General features: G+C 52.0%; 1 protein-coding gene across 1 annotated transcript in view; it reads left to right on the plus strand.

Annotated features, from left to right (window-relative positions):
* The window catches only part of CABLES1 (Cdk5 and Abl enzyme substrate 1), a 107,897-nt gene extending 100,770 nt beyond the window's left edge, over nt 1-7,127 (plus strand). Inside the window, exons 8-10 of the mRNA XM_022586817.3 lie at nt 288-394; nt 1,686-1,893; nt 3,917-7,127. Coding sequence (XP_022442525.2) covers nt 288-394; nt 1,686-1,893; nt 3,917-4,057 — 456 coding nt within the window. The 3' untranslated portion in view covers nt 4,058-7,127. The remainder of the gene's footprint in view (nt 1-287; nt 395-1,685; nt 1,894-3,916) is intronic.
* The last annotated feature ends 9,747 nt before the right edge of the window (nt 7,128-16,874 follow it).

Below are 16,874 nucleotides of genomic sequence, written 5' to 3' on the forward strand. Positions count from 1 at the left end.
CCAGATATCACACCCTGTGAACAACAGGCTGAAACACGGGCACCAAGAGGCACAGACTCCTGACGATTTCTAAGTGTTGCCCTGCTGATGGACGGGGTTTGGCTTCCATCCACCTGCAGAGGCCCTGCCTGTCAGGCTCCTGCCTCCAGCAGAGCCCTTGAGGTGGCCCTCATCTGAGTTCCCTGTTGCTGGTGGTGCAGGGTGTTAGAAGTTGGCTCTAACTTGCACATGATCATACCCATGACCAGCATTTTAAGGAGTGAGCCGTGTCGCCCCATCTGTTTCAGACCACGGTGATCGACTACGTGAAGCCCTCGGATCTCAAGAAGGACATGAATGAGACCTTCAAGGAGAAGTTTCCTCACATTAAGTTAACACTCAGCAAAATAAGGAGGTACGTGGGGATGAACGCCCACCTGAACTTTCCCCCAGGCCCCTCTCCCAGCACGCACTGAGCTCGTGCTTTGTACGGTGGGTCTTCTGTTGTTCTGGGGAAGTGAAACATGGTCACATTCAGCTAAAAGAGGCTCGTCCGGTGCTTGCTGACCCGTGCCTAGATGTGAGTGAGTCAAGGCAGGCAGGACAGAGACGGAGCCCTTGACACAAGCTGACAAGGATCTGGAGTGCGGTTCCTTATGAAAGAATCATTTCATACTATCTGTGGCTTACGGTTCCGTAAGATTTATGTTATGGAAAACTGAGAATAGGAAACATTCAGTTCCCTGTGTTCTCAAATACAGGCAAAACAGAACAGAATTGGTAGCAGAGGGTTTGAGATAACTCTTTACCCACACCCGTCTGCCCCGAGGTGACAGCCAAGCCCTCCATGTAAGCAGTCAGCAAAACGGCCAAAGCAAACTCAGGCCCAAATTTCCCCTGCAGCTAATTGGGTCGACCTTGCGGTGACCCACATCTTCCGGCCCAGTAATCGAGAGGACTGGCCCTGCTGGGCTGGAGAGAAGCTGACTTGTGTTGTGTCTGTGTGCCAGGACAGCAAGATTTCAGGGCGCGCGTGTGTGTGTGTGTGTGTGTGTGTGTGTGTGTGTAGTAATGGAGGCTAGGCTATACACATAGTGTTGGAACACGTGCCAGCATTCATACATTTATGTATGAATGTAATTCATACATAAATGTAATTTAGGATTATGCCCAATCCTGATTTGATTCTCGCACGTTCCTAGCCAAAGAGGTGAGAAAAATTAAGTATTCATATTTTGTCTGTTGGTTGGGCAGCTTTCCTAAGTAGGCTGGTTGCTGCACTCTTAGTCTAACGCCTCTTCGGCCATAGTTAGTGGCCATAAGCGATCTTCGGCAGAGCTGATGCCAAGCACCTAATTTATCTGAGTAACTGTCTCTCTGGAATGACCTTAGTTTCCCTCTGTCACTGTGGGCGGCTCTACTCCTAGCTTCCGGACCCTCAGCTATCCACTTGGGCTCAACGTGGTCCCATCTGGACGTGGTCTGTGCAGCTTGACCAACAGAGAAGGGTTCGAAGTCCCAGCGACTTAAGTCTGTTGGCCACATATGACGTAACTTTCTCACTCATAGGGATTTAATCCCATTCCACGTCGCCCTTCTGGAAATGAAAGAGAAAATGCTTTCAAGACAGGGTAGTCTTTTTCTTTGGGGTCACCCGAAACTCCAAGTTCTGATAAGACTCTTCTCTCCCTCCCGTCTTTTTCTAGCCTGAAGCGAGAGATGCGGAAGCTTGCCCAGGAGGACTGTGGCCTTGAGGAGCCCACGGTGGCCATGGCATTTGTCTACTTTGAGAAGCTCGCCCTCAAGGGAAAGCTAAACAAACACAACCGGAAGCTTTGTGCCGGGGCGTGCGTGCTCTTAGCAGCCAAAATTGGAAGCGACCTCAAAAAACATGAAGTCAAGCATTTAATTGACGTAAGTGGGCTGAATTCTGATTGGCTGGTTTGGGGGGGGCGGGGCACGCACTCCAGGCCAGCGTTGGTCTCAGCAGAGCCTGGTTGGTGACCCAGCCCGGGAGACTTCTGAGCCTTAGTACCAGCTAAGGGACCAGGGCAATGAGGTTGGCCCTTCTACAGCAGATGTCAGACCCCACATCTCGGGCTGTCTTAGAACAGAGGGATAGGCCACTTTGATGAGACTGAAGATCCCCAGTATTGGGTCTGGCCATAAAATACACTTTCAGGCCCCATGAGGATGAGCTTATTCTCCAAGCCACAGAAGCCACTGTAATAGCCAGGGGTCTTGCGGGTGGTGTGACCTGCAGAACATCCATCAGACACACCTTGGCTTCCTGTGGCCTCGGCTGCTTACTTTTTTGGGGAAGGGCGTGGGCTTGACTGAGTGGTATCTCCTTCCTTTTAAAATAGAGCCCCTTAGGGTTCCCTGGTTGTCCAGTGGTTAAGACTCTATGCTCCCAATGCAGGGGCCCCAAGTTCAATCCCTGGTCAGGGAACCAGATCACACATGCCGCAACTAAAGACCCAGTGTAGCCAAATAAATAAATAAATAAATAATTTTTAAAAATAAAAATTAAAGTAGAGCCCCTTTAAAGCAAGGAAACACTGATCTTCTTGGACAGATACAAGAATGCCTGTTTTTAAAATTCAGTGTATTCTGGGAATTCCCTGGCAGCCCAGTGGTTAGGACTCCGCGCTTTCACTGCCAAGGGCCTGGGCTCAATCCCTGGTCGGGGAACTAAGATCCCACAAGTTGCGTGGCGCAGACAAAAAAAAAAATCAGTGTATTCATAGAAAATTTGAGATACAATAAAGCCAACAGATCAGGAGATTCATCAGAATTTCCTACCTTTTTAAGGCTGAATAATGTTCCACTGCATGTATACACCACATTTTGTTTATCCATTCATCCATCCATGGAAGAAATGGTACAGAATCATCTAATTTGTGTAATAAACACTTTTAGGACCATGGTTTGGATACCAAATCTGAGCTGAGAATCAATAGGTTTACGTAGATAATAGCTGAACTAATGAATCTTTACAAGTGTGCTGTTACACACATTTCATAGTTGAGAAATATATCATCCAGCAGTGCTGATGGTACCAATGCAGAATATAAGGGTAACATCTGACAGGCCATTTGCAGTAGCGATTAACTGAACGCAAGATTCCGACCCAGTTATAATCTGAAAGTAGTCGCCGACTACTCTGGTGTTGAGATTTTTTTTTTTTTTAATTAAGCCAAAAGCTAAGTTTAAGCCAAAGCAGAATGTACTTTAGCAAAAATGAGGCCTTCCCTACCCACCCTCACCCTGATTGTTCTCCATTCCTACTCCGGCAGCAGCTGGACCAAGAGGCAGTGCAGGAGGGGAGCCCCTGGGTGTGGGCTCAGCCCAGTCAGATCCACACAAGCCATGTAATGCTCTGAAAGTGAGGCAGCCTCGCCAGCACTTGGTCCTCGAGCATAAAATGCAAGGACCAAACTACACATTACCAGCTCCCCCAATCCTAAACCTCCCACGTGGATATTGTTGTTATAGATGATTTGCTATGGTTTTAGTCTTACCTCTAAGCTTGAATAACCTAGTTGTAACAGGTACAGTTTGGGTCTCAGCTGAGTCTGAATCTCAGCATTTCAGTTTGCTGCCCTTAACCTCTTGACCCCGTTTACCCATCCGTAAAATGGAGATAAATGTAACACTGATCGTGTAAGATTATCAAGAGATGTAATGAAGTCACGGGTTGTATCTCAGGCTCCCGGCAGACTGTGGGTCCTCAGGGAGGTAGGAGTCCTTTTCCATCAGGACTGAGAGCAGGAAACACAGCTGATGCCTCCGTTTCTTCCTCCACAGTCTTGCCCATAACGGGTTTCTCTGTAAACACTCTCTGGCTGATGGATACAGAGGTTACACGTGGAGAAAACCTAGGATTTTTATTTCAAAGCTAAAAGGCTTTTGGTTTCCTTTATTTCTGTTGCAGAAGCTGGAGGAGAAGTTCCGGCTGAATAGACGAGAACTGATTGCCTTTGAGTTCCCGGTGTTGGTGGCCTTGGAATTTGCCCTTCATCTGCCGGAGCACGAAGTCATGCCCCACTACAGACGCCTGGTCCAGAGCTCCTAGCACAGGCCTCCTAGGAGGGCCGGGACCACTTCCCCTGAGCTCACTGGGGCAGCGCGTACTACTGGAAATGCAAAAATAGAACTCAACACAGCAAACTTTTCTCCACTCGACATGTTTTTGTGTAGAAGCAGTACCAGAAACTTTTCAGGGAGTCTTCCATCTGGCCAGCTGAGATGGGTTGTGAACCGTTTACTGCTCAGCCAGGAAGGGGAGACCCGAGAAGAAGATGGCTCTCCCAGCTCTCCACTCACCAGATTTCCTAGCTGGCCTCACCCAGACTTCCTCGCGACCACACGCAGACCTGGCAGGCGTGGTCCAGGGCCTTCTCTCCAGCCCTGTTCCAACTCGGAGTGCAAAGTTCTAGAGCAGATTGGGGAAGAGAATTTGCAGAAGTTGGGAGAAAGCTTCTAAAAGATACCCTCAGTGTGTCAAAAGAGCGTGCCAACCTATTTTTGTATCCGCTGTTGGAAGTGCACTTTCCTCTGGAGCGTGTGGCTGAGTGTGAGAGTGTGTTTGAGAGATGTCACATCAGGCCTCCACCCGCAAAGCCAGCCCCACCCTCTGCAGAACAGACCTCAGCCTGGGGTCAGGAGCCAGGCTGACCCTCGGCAATTATTTCTACATAATCTCTGGATAACAGTCACTCTGTCCGTACCAGGTGGACATCTTCTGCCCTTAGAAAATGACATTGTTTCTGTTACTGCTCCTACCACCAATGGGACAAAGAAGACAAGCTCTCACTCGGATGGGCTGCGTGGAAAGGTGTGGCATGTGATGTTCTATACCGTTCCGCCATCACGTCCTGCGTGTACACGAACCTGCACACTTTCCCCACTGTGGAGATGGTGGGGTTGGGATCCGTGGTGTGTATTCTTGTGCTCTATGTTAGAGTGCATCACAGGCACATTTATTGTGCTACCTGTCTATCTACCTATCTATATAAAGTGTTTTATAAAATCCACATTAGGGGTAAGACGCATGATTGGTGTTTTGAGGCTTTTGACAGTTGGGACAAACTGCATCGAGCTGAGGCTGAGTCAATCGAAGAGGCAACAGCTCTTAGCATCACCATGTCCCCAGGGCTGTTAGTGCAGAGTTTTCGTTGCTACTTGTACCGATTCACTGGGACAACCTGTATGGAGGCACCTCATCACTCTGTCCCCTCGTAGCTGCAGGAGAGAGGTGCCCACTGTGGTTCACCGGACGGAAGGAAGCCTGTGGCCCTGTAAAGAGAGAATTAAAATATTTTATTGTTTCTATACCCACGTATGTGTACGTGTAGACGTGTGAAGTCTCACCAGTCACCCTCGCCCTGCATTATAGTTCATCTGCCACCATCCCCGCCTCGATCTCACACACAGATTCGGAGCTTTGCAATCACCCCAGAGAAGGGGCGACGGGGTACCGGGCTTCAGTCAGCAGAGCTTGAAAGAATCTGACAGTCACAGGTTGGAGGAATTCAAGGAGTGGCCAGGGGGAGAGCAAACAGGACCCAGAGGAACAGAGTTTAGTCATAAATATTTTGCTAACAAATCTCCTTAGCTGGATTCAGTTGTGAGATGATTTTGTTGAGGGGTATGATGAACGCGATCTCTTGGGCTTGATAGATTAATTACTATTTCTGGGACACCTACTGTTTATGAGGCAAATTGGGAAAGAAACAGGAAGTGTTCAGAATGTCTCCATCACCTGAATATAACCCGCCCTTGACCTTCCTCTGCTGGTGTCTGTCACCTGCTTCTCCCTGATGAGCCCCCTGGTTCCCAGCCCACTCAGCTCCCCGGTGAGGGCCTGGTGGGTGGAAAGCCTCTCAGAGATGCGAGGCCACTGGCATCTAGAAATTGTAGCTCCCCGCCACCCATCTGCCTTGAGTCTCCCGCCAAGCTCAGGGGATATCCAATAGGTGACAGGGGCCACCGGCCCAGATGTGCGGAGGGCAATACCCTGCGTCCTGCCTGTGTCTTAAAAACAGGCTCAGGTTCTTGGGTTTGGGGCAGTTTGGTTTGGGGCATTTATGAGGTGGACTTAAGAAGTTGTGGGTCCATTTTGTTAAGACAATTTAAACATCTATTTTGACCTGTGGGTTTGTTACGTGGGGAGTTTATGGGTTTTAATTCAGTTGGGAAGGAGGCTGAGAATGAAAGATTTTGTCCAGAGCTCTCCTTTTCCTTGTCCATCACACGAGCTTTCTGAAGGAAAAGGGGAATGAGGCGGAGGCCAGGGCACCAAGGTCACTGCCGGCGCCTCCTGGGACGTGGTGACTGCCAGTCACTTCCCAGCCTCGGGCTTTGGCAAGGAGTCGTGGAGGCAGCCTGTGCCTGTGAGGAGAGAAGGCGGCCGCTCAGCAGACTCTTCTAGAAGACCCCGAGGCTCTGCCCTTCCACCGTCCACCACAGCGGCAGGTTTGGACCCCTTGCAAGCCCTGCTCCCTCTTGGGCTGCCTGAAGCCTCTGCAGTTCTCAAGGCCAAAGGTCTGGGGAAGCCCACGCTCCTCGGGATGGCAGGAGCCACCCCACCTGACTTGGTTTCCCCAGACTGGCCTGGTGGACCGGGGGTGTCTCTCCTCTGGTGCCCTGACTGTGAGGTCAGGTTAGAGATGGAAAGCAAGGAGCAGCCGGCCTGGTGGCAGCTGCCCTGTCCCCAAGCAGTGGGCCCGCTGTGCGCCCTGCCCGGGCAGGATCAGTCCCCATCCCCCAAAGGCCTGGAGGCCTCAGGCCAGTGACAGTAGAGGTCACTCCTTTCCCTTCTTTCCCCCCAATCAAACCTGCATTAAAGCAGGACATCCACACCAAAGGCAAAGCTGTTTGTTTTCCTTGGTTTTTTTCTCCTGACCCAAACTTCCTCTATTCTTTTGGTGGCCCACCCAGCACACCCATTCTGGGCCTCCCCGTACTCCGCACAAACCACTGCGTACCACGGGCCCCTCCGTTCCCGCAGCAGCACATAGGTCTGTTTATCGCCCTACCGCTGAACTCTTTCTTAGACGTTTCCGGTTCAGTGCAGAACGGCCGGCCTTCTTGCCTCCGTTGCAATCTGCCTGTGCAGAGGAGGGGTAGGCTGAAACAAAGCAATGTGAGCCAGGTAGTTTTGTTACCTGTTAATTGTTTTCTCTATGTGGGGCGGAGCGTCCCGGGGCTTCCCTGCCCCAGGGACAGCCTGAGTTCATCTCCTAGGAGCTGTCGGGAGCGTTTGGTTAAGGACATTGCTGGCCAGGTCCCAGCAGGGCCAGGTAGAGTGTTGAGGACCGGACGAGGGAGGAAACATCAAGGCTATATATTTGGAGTCACATATTGTCAGCACCAACTTGAAAGCGTCTGCCAGGAGTGCAAGTGCAAGGCAGAACAAGGCAAAAATCTATAAAAGAAGAAAATAATAATTCAAGGGCATGGTCCTCTCACTGTCAAGGCAGGGAGTGCTCGCTCTGACAGCCCCCATTGCACAAAGGGCCATGCAGACTTCTAAAGAGATATTCCAGAAAGTCTTTGAACACTGAGCTAGCTGAACCCTGAAGACACACCTGGCAAGGATGACACTTACCCGTGTACCATCTCCCACTACCATCTTGCTACTCAAAGGGTGGTCTGAGGGCCAGCAGAGTTGGCATCCCCTGGGGCCTTGTTACAACTGCAGAATCTACATCTCAACAAGATTCTGTGGACATTTGTATGCATTAAAATCTGAGAGGTATTATTCCTCCATATACGCATAGGAAATAAATTTTCTGTCTGAAAAAAGATACTACTTATGTATAAAGTTGTCTAAAACAGAGGAACTGTAGATTTTTTTTTAATCTAGTGGGAAGAGTGGCATTGTTTTACTTTTTTTACAAATCCGGCTACTCTTCATTGCGGTGCACGGGCTTCTCACTGCGGCGGCTTCTCTTGTTGCGGCGCAAGGGCCCTAGGCATGCGGGCTTCAGTAGTCGTGGCTCGCAGGCTCAGTAGTTGTGGCGCACGGGCTTAGCTGCTCTGTGGCATGTGGGATCTTCCCGGAGCAGAGCTCGAACCTGTGTCCCCTGCATTGGCAGGCGGATTCTTAACCACTGTGACACCAGGGAAGTCCTGTAGATGGTTTTTAATACCAAAAGGAACAGTGCCAGTCTCTTACTGAAAGGTAGTTTTGACAGTTGTTTTACCTAACTGCCTCATCTAACATTTTTGTGGATGCACATGGCCAGAAAGATTTAAATTGGATAAAGCTACAGTTAACCGATAGTAGGTCCCAAGCGCAGAGCTGGCTTATAGGGATCGCTTCATCCAGTGTTGACTAAGGTCACTGCCTGGATGAGGCCTGTATCTCAGCTTCTCGGGTCCATGCCCAGGTGGAGAGTTGCGATAGTGGAGGGTCAGAGCCACAGTGGGTGCTGGAGCATGAGCCCCCTCTACCAGAGCTGGGGAGCTGTACAGTCATGACCTTGGGACATCATGATGAACAGATCCCCAGTTTGATTCCAGATTGACCTTCATTGAGGTCCATGTAGCATTTTATAAAATGTGTCTTACCCTGTGTTCTGTGGGGGACGGCAAGGACTCCATGGGTCTGCCCCTGAGATGCTTCAAGAGGTTGGAGAGAGACCACTGGAAGTGGAAGGCACCCTCTCCAGGTGCCGTGATACTGTTCTCCAGAAGGAGCCCCAACAGTGGGGATGTTCCAGGGGCAGGACAGACTCCCCGGATGGACCTGGAATGGATGAGCCCAAGGCAACAGGGTTGGAAATCGCCACTCAGGAATCAGCCTGGCACACAGGTGACAAGGTGGGCAAATTAGAGCAATTGTTTGGTCCAGTGAGTGAAGATCAAGAAGACAGGATGAAATCAAGGAGACTCCTTACTGGGGCACCTGGAGAGATTGGTGAGAAGCCAGAGACAGAGATAATCCCTTGGACACAATGTTTGACAAGGGCCCTTAATCACCAAGCAGATAGCACCTGCCAGCCCTGTGCTTGGCCCTTAAAGCCCATGTTCTTATTTTACCCTTAACAAACAAACTGTAAAATTAGGTATCATGCTCCCATTTCAGAGATGACGGAACTGAGGCTCTGAAAGGTGACTTTACTTGCCCCAGCCATGAAGTGGCAAAGGTGGGGGATTTCATATCCAGGTCTATCTGATCCCCAAGCCCAACCAGCTGTGTTGCCTCGAGCTCGGGTCAAAACAGAGAAGCTAAGAAAGTGGAGAGGCCAGAGCCAGGCTGATGTCAGATGTCGCTCTGGACCTGCTGTGCTCATGGCCTCTCCGATGAGGTGGGGCCTTCTCTCCACCCCACCCAGTAGCCACCAGCCCTTCCATGCAGCGGGGAGAAGGGATCCAGAGCTGTAAAGTCCAGACCTCCATCCTCTCAGGTATGAGCAGCCTTCATAGCTGATGTGGGACACCGTCCTGGGCCCTGGTAGAATGTGGGCTTTGGGGAAAGTGTGCTTCTGCAACAGGTGAGCTAAGAGGCTTTCCGAAGTAAGCAGGAGATCCCAGTGAGGGTAACATGGCCAGGGTGGGAGTCCACCAGCGTTCGACCCATCGGTTTCTCATCGCGCACGTATGGCTTTTCCACGGTGTGTCCCAATGAACACAAATTCTCTTTGCCCCTCTGCTCTGCGTGTTCCTTAGCTGCTGTTCCTCCTGTCTGTGTGTGGCTAGGAAACGCACATTTGTTTTGCTCTAAAGCTAAGCCAAGGATACCTCGGGCAGGCCATCCACTGGCAGGGAAACTCACATCACACAAGTGAAGCCAAAGAATGGCTTAGGGATTGTGAGCTGTTTGAGACTATTCGAGCTTCAGCCCCCAGTCATCACATGCAGGACTCAGGCACTTGTCAGAGGCGCAGAGAGGCACTTTCATGGTCATTGGCTGCTACTCTAGACCACAGGGTTCAGAAGGGCAGGAACGGTATCCATCGCCGTATCCCTCAGCGCCCAGCACAGTGCCTGGCACATGGAATTTACCAAATATTGGTTGGGTTGAATAAACCATCACAAAACAATCACCACACTGGGCGGGTAGTTCTCTGCAGCTCTCAATTCTCTCCTCGGGTCCCACTCAGGTTCCACCCTGCAGACCACACCACCCAGGTCCCCTTGCCCTCCGGCTGCCGAAGAGGTTCTGACAAGGAGAGACACTGAGGGAGAGTGACAGCAGGAGGAAAACCAGGTCCAGGGAGGTGTTCCACAGTCAGCCCCCACCCCACCCAAAGGACCCTGCTCGTCCCCGGGTCTCACCACTGCTTCCTGGTCCCTTAACCTGTCCACGCCTTCATAAATAGTTTCCTCACTGAACTCACTTCACTTGGCACTGCTGGTGCCAAGCCCGCCTGACACAGCCAGCTGGCAGAGTAGAGGACAGTGTGTCTCATCAAGGATGGCCTATCGAGGGCTGCCTATACTTCCAAAGCATTCGGGAAAGCAGGAGGACATGGATGGGAAAGCTCAAGAAGATCACATATCCCTTAAAAAAAGGTGTTTTGGGCCCTTCCCTGGTGGCGCAGTGGTTGAGAATCCGCCTGCCAATGCAGGGGACATGGGTTCGTGCCCCGGTCCGGGAAGATCCCACGTGCCACGGAGCGGCTGGGCCCGTGAGCCATGGCCGCTGAGCCTGCGCGTCCGGGGCCTGTGCTCCGCAACGGGAGAGGACACGACAGTGAGAGGCCCGCGTACCGCAAAAAAAAAGGCGTTTTAGCTACAGTGAACCTGACCCTGAACAGCCCTCCTCAGGGCACTGGTGGTATCCAGTCCCCCTCTGCCAACTGGGCTTTCCCTGGGGACCTCAGATTCTTGGTGGTTTTCTAATGAGGGGCTTTTGAACAGGAGCTCATCGTAAATGATGACCAGAAAGAAAATTCGGGGGTCCAGCGGGGAGGCTGATGGCATCTCTGCCGGAACCACTCACTCTATATATTTTTTTACTGGCTTAAGGAAAAGGAAGCAGATCCCCTTTGAGGCGTATCTGGAAGTCCCTGGGGAAAACTGCAGACTGTTTTATGAGATTCTAAACCAGGTGCAATTTTTTCCTAAGGCACCTGCCTTCTCCCACGAAACCAATTTTCATTTTTATTTGCAAAATATAAACAAGACACAAATGGAACAGATTCCTTTCCCCTCTCCTTATGTATTGGAGAGAGGGGCGGAAGTGGTTTTCAAGGGGAGACTGCGGGCAAGAGATTTTTCTGGGAAGAGCATTCAGCCAGAGTCAGGGGGGCCCAGAGTGGGAAGGATGACTTTCAGTAGCAGCCCATGGGGAGCCCAGAGGCAGTGACCCTGGGAGAGGCGGACAGAGAAAGCAGGGAGGGGGCTCTGGGGCCGGCAGACTGGGTGACCTCAAGCCAGCCACTGAAGGGTGCTGGCCTCCTAAGGGGGTCTTAATACCTCCCATCAGAGGGGTTCTGGAGGATCAAGTGAGATGCTACGGTAGACACCTGTAGGTGTTCCATAAATGGACATAATTATTTTTATAACTGAACTTCACTGAGTTAGCAAAGAATATAAATAAAAAATCCTGCTCTATAGAGGAGGCTATTGGAGCACAGATATGGCATCTAGGACCAGATGGGGAAGGTACAGTAACTCAGGGTCTAGGCGACCCAGGGTTTCCATGGAGTGCACAGCTGTGCAGCTGTGAGGAGGTGCTGGGTGGCAGGCTGGAATTCAGCCGTAGCTTCACCCACCAAGTTGTGTCCATGGCACAAGCCTGGAGGAAAGGACACCTTTCTGACTGTTGTGCCAGGCAGCTGGAGAAAGGTAGGTCTGCACCTGATCCTTCAGAGGAGCTGGGTGGTAGGAGGGCAGGGAACAGAGGGTAGGGGTAGAGGGAATGCCGGGACCACTACGAGCCCAATGAGATGAGCCCCGTCCCATGGGGCAGATGGCTGCTGGAGCCTTGTGGTGCAGCTGGGTGATGTGACCCCTCAGAGGACCAGTAGGCCATGTTATTTATGGTCAGGGGGTGACCATAAATTTATGCAGAGGGTGAATGAGCTCCCTAGAGACCCAGAGGAAATGGAACGGCCTCTGTGCAGGGCAAGCAGGGGTGGTCAGGGCTGCCGTGCAGAGAGGCAGCAAGGACCTAACTGCCTGGGCCCCAGCCAGGGAGGGAAGAGGGTGGTGGAGAGGCCAGAGCATGGTGGTTATGGAGGAGTGGTACAGGGTGCAGGGACCCAGCTCTCGAACAATCTTTACCTGGCGGAGGCTGGGCAGGTGGTCACTTCTTGGAAGAGGGTCAGTATAAGGAGTTTGGCGAGGCCTATTAACACCTGGGAGTCCTTTTTCACCTTGACTCCCAGATACTCTCCTGGGACCTCTCCCCCTTCCCTCACAAGGTCACTTTCCTGCAGGCTAAACTTGGGGAAAGACAAGGACACCAGGGGCCTGAAGCCAGACAGGGGCACAGATGTTTCCAAGGAAGGGCCTTCTGCTCAATGAACCCCCAAAGCAAAGCCGACGTTGCACTTGGCCTCTGGGTCACTTTCGTCCAGAGTTCCAGGCCACCCACCAACTTGGCCCTAGTCAGACCAGACCAGCCCTGGGCTGCAGAGCTTGGAGTGAGAGGCTGGGAAGGGCTGAGACTGCCTGCCCTGGCCTGTGATGGACCCTAGACTTGAGGAGTTCGGATCTCAGGAGACTCGGAGAAATGACAAGGAAGTGTCCTTCCGCAGCGATCCTCCAAGTGGCCTGATTCCATTTCCTGCTCCCAGCCCACTTCTTTGGGTCCAGCTGGAAGTCTCCTGATTCCCATGGCATTTCACTCATTTACTCTCCGCCACCCAGCCCAGGGGAGTCGCCGTGGCTCCTTTCGTGTCCCCATGGCTGGGCAGACACTGGTGCTGGCTGCCCCTTGGCGACCCAGCACCTGGGAGACGTGGCAGATGGGCTCTGGGCGCCTTGTTGCTCCAAATTACCCCCAAGTGCTGCCCCCAGGAGCTCGACGGGGAGATGATGAGGCCCCCGTGGCATCCAGGCTTTGGCGTAGTGAGCCCTGCTTTCCAGGGAGCCTGCAGTCGGGTTGCAGGGCTAAGGAATGAGTGGGAGGGGAGGGAATGGCCTCAGCAAGCAGAGAAGGGTTTTTCTGAGAAGTGTAGTCGTGAACGGGAGGAAGGAGCGAGGGCAGAAGCTCGAGGCTGAGAACCAAAACGTTCTACCCACACTCAACCTAGGTGAGGGAAGTGAAACCACACCTTACTGCCCACCCAGAGTCTTCTACTATCTTCATTAGCATTTCTTTACTCTTGGGGGGACTGTCCCCCCAAGCAAATGGTGTTTACTACGCAAACTTCCCCCAAGACAACTCTTCCGTGAAAAGCATCTCCAGTGTGTGCCTGAAGATTCTTTGAACCCCTCACCTTGCCGTCTCCACCCATCCTGGACTGTGGTATTGTGATTGTTACCTGATCCTAAATCCCCACACTGAGATACGGTACTCACTTCAAACCAAAATTCTGACCTTGTCTTCCTGGCTTTGAAATCCAAGCGGTGCTGTCCTCCCCTCCCTGCCAGGGTGGCAGCAATGCCCTCGGCTTTGTCTTATCGGGAGGTGTGTTGGTCGTACTCGGCGAGCCAGCTTACGACAGCGAGGTTAAAGAAAGAAGTCAAGTTCGACGTTTTGCGTTCTCGTTTTTTTGTTGTTGTGTTGAAAGGCTTGAGGGTATTTAAAGCCAGCTGAAAGGGATAAGTTCAAATAACCCAGAGAGGGCAGGTCAGTTTCCTGAGGAGGCAGGAGGGGCTGGAATCAAAATGAGCAGAGGCGAGGGAGTCATGTGAAGTTGGAGAGGAAGGACTTCTCAACTGGGGAAAGCAGGGGAGAGACGTGCCCAGGTGAGCAGGTTTGTCCAGATGAGATCGGGAAGGTGACTGATCTCCTCTGACAGCTTCCATTTTCCCTTTAAGTGGCGGGGCCCACCCAAACGGGAAGGAGGAGGGCAAGGAGGGGATGGGGCTTGAAGAGAGCAAAAACGTTTGGAATAGTTTTAGAGACGGGGAAAGTGAACCAGCCTGAGAAGTGATCGTTTCCATAGAGCAGGGAGCCATTTGAGGTTGGTGCTTTTGAACGTGTAGAGAACGTAATCTGCGCTGCTCTGTGACTTCCTGAAGGAACGAATGAATGCACGAGGGCTTCTGGGTGACAGCATGTTCCACGTGCTAAGAGATCTTAAAGTCACTTTACCTCGTTGTCACACTCCATTTGCTCGGACACCCCAAGTCCTCTGCTGCAGAAAGCCAACTGCTAGGGAGAGTCCCAGATGATGGTAAGGGTCAACAATAACACTTATGGCTTATGATGTGCTGGGTGCCGGGCTAAGCACCATACATTCATAAACGGTCTGTGTGTGGTTCACGTACATATACATATGTACATACATGTGTGGTGAACGTGTGTTTACACATACATATCATATAGACATATATAACTTTTTCCTGTGTAAGTCTGCAAACCTACGAGGTTTTAGGTTCTAGATTACCTTTCCCACTGTAAAGAACTGGGGCTCCGTGGGGTTCCTCAACTCCAGCCCAGAACCCCCTGCCCAACAGAGGCAGCCATGCACCCCCCTGACCAAGGGGGCTGGGAAAGACCATGCAGGAAAGGCAAGTAGAGAAGTCTCAATGATGAAGAATCAGCTTCAGAATGAAAGTAAAGAATGAAAATAAACTCCATGCCTGAGGACAAGGTGGAGTTTACTGTCTGGTGTGCTCCTGCTGGGGGCGAAGTTGATGGAAGGCAACCTGAGAGTCCCCGGGGGTGAGACACAGAACAACAAGCCACCAGCCCTTGCCCCTCCTGGCCCTTTCCCTTCCCCCCTCCCTCTTCCCCGCCGCCTTGGGTCTCCGCAGGCCCTCAAGCCTCTTGAGGCCGCCTCCTCACCTCAAGGGCCGCTTCTGCCCCTGCCCACGGGCCCCCAGGTGCTGTCCCCAGGGTGCCAAAGGGCCAAAGCAGCACTGAGCTCTCAAGGAAGTGAGAGCGAACCCTCTCTCTCCCCCTCAGGGTCACCTTTGACCCCACGGCTCACGGCCCCCAGGGTCCTGGAGAACACACCTTTGATTTATGCCCGGAGTAGCCCTCTCACCTCAGGCCGTGAAAACATGAGTCCCTGAGGCAGGTGTGAGCTAGTGTGTGAGTGTGTGAAAGAGCACGTGTGTGAGTGTGTGTGTGTGAGGCTGTGGAAGCTGCAGGGAGGAGCAGCAGAGGGTGGAAACTGAAATATTCTGCATTTTCCCCATCATCTCCTTTACCTCATTGACTCATACAGACAAGCTGCCTACAGACCTCAGGCTCCACTGGGGTGTTCCGACCCCACTGGGCTGGTCTGATTCCAACCCACCCCAAGGCTCAGCTTACTTGTGGAGCTTTTGACCTGAAACTGGGTGGGCCCCCTGGGGCTGCTCAAGGAATGTGGACCCTGCCCTCTGGGGGTCGGTTAGACAAACCTGAGGCTCACAGTGACCTCGATGCTCCCCGTCCAGCTGGAGCGAGCGCAGCCAGGGGCGCGGGGCTGGTGGTGAGAACAGCTGGGCCCAAAAGGCGGAAAGGCAAATGCAGGGCGGGGCATCCTCACAGCCCCTGTTCAGTGTGGTCAGGAGGAGTGATTTGTGTGTTTCTTGTTGCTGTTGTTGTTGTTGTTTGCGGTACGCCTCTCCCGTTGCGGAGCCGCTCCGCGGCATGTGGGATCTTCCCGGACCGGGGCACGAGCCCGTGTCCCCTGCATCGGCAGGCGGACTCTCAACCACTGCGCCACCAGGGAAGCCCCTGATTTGTGTGTTTTGTTTGGGGATTTGATGGGGACAGGGGCTCCCCAAGGCCAAGGTCATGTAACCCGACACTTGCAGGTCAAAGGAAGGGGGATGGGAATTAAAGAAAGCACATATCCCTGATGGGCTGCTTTTCAGATGTCTGGAAACAAAACTTTTGGTAAGAATAAAGGCCTGAGGGACTTCCCTAGTGGTGCAGCAGTGAAGATTCCGTGTTCCCCGTTCAGGGGCCCCAGGGTCCATCTCTGGTCAGGGAACTAGATCCCACATGCATGCTGCAACTAAGAGTTCGCATGCCGCAACTAAGGAGCCCAAGTGCTGCAACTAACACCCGGCGCAACCAAAAAATAAGAAGAATAAAGGGCTGAGAGGCACAAAAGGACAAATACTGGTTGGCCCCAAAGTTCATTCGGATGTTACAGGAAAACCCAAACAAACCTTCTGGCCAATGAAATATATGATTCCACTCAAATGATGTACCTAGAACAGGCAAATCCATAAACACAGCACCTAGAATAGAGGTTACCTGGGGCTGGGGGCTGGGACGCCAGGGAGTAGAGGGAATGGGGAGTTATTATTTAATGGGTACTGAATTTCTATTTGAGATTTTTTTAAAGTTCTGGAAATGGACAGTGGTGATGGTTGTACAACACTGTTAATGTACTTAATGCTACTGAATTGTACACTTAAAAATGGTTAAAAATGATAAATTTTACCTTATGCATCTTTTACCACAATTTTAAAAATTAGAAAAAGAGTAAAGGGCTGAGGGGGCAAGAGAAGCTGTGGGGAGGACAGGAGGCCCGGGCAGGGTGGAGCCCCGGACTGAGGAGGAGAACGTTCGAGGGGTGATTTTGACTCCTGCACAGGGTGCGCTCCACCGCTTACACTGCAGAGTTCTTCACCTGCTATGAATAGCTCAGTCCCAGTGCTTTCACTCGAAGGGATTTGGAATACAGGACTTGGTTGTTCCCTAGCTGGCACATCCCATGAGGGCAGCCCCATAACTAGCTGGTCCCTTCCTGCCCAGTGCCCCATCCTCCCTCCCTTCTCTATTGCAGCCTGGTGCCTGTGGGACCCACACAGTCAGC

This window comes from Delphinapterus leucas, chromosome 14 (assembly GCF_059928025.1).
Source record: "Delphinapterus leucas isolate spDelLeu-1000000601 "Yukka" chromosome 14, BTC_Dleu_Yukka2, whole genome shotgun sequence".
Taxonomy (NCBI): domain Eukaryota; kingdom Metazoa; phylum Chordata; class Mammalia; order Artiodactyla; family Monodontidae; genus Delphinapterus; species Delphinapterus leucas.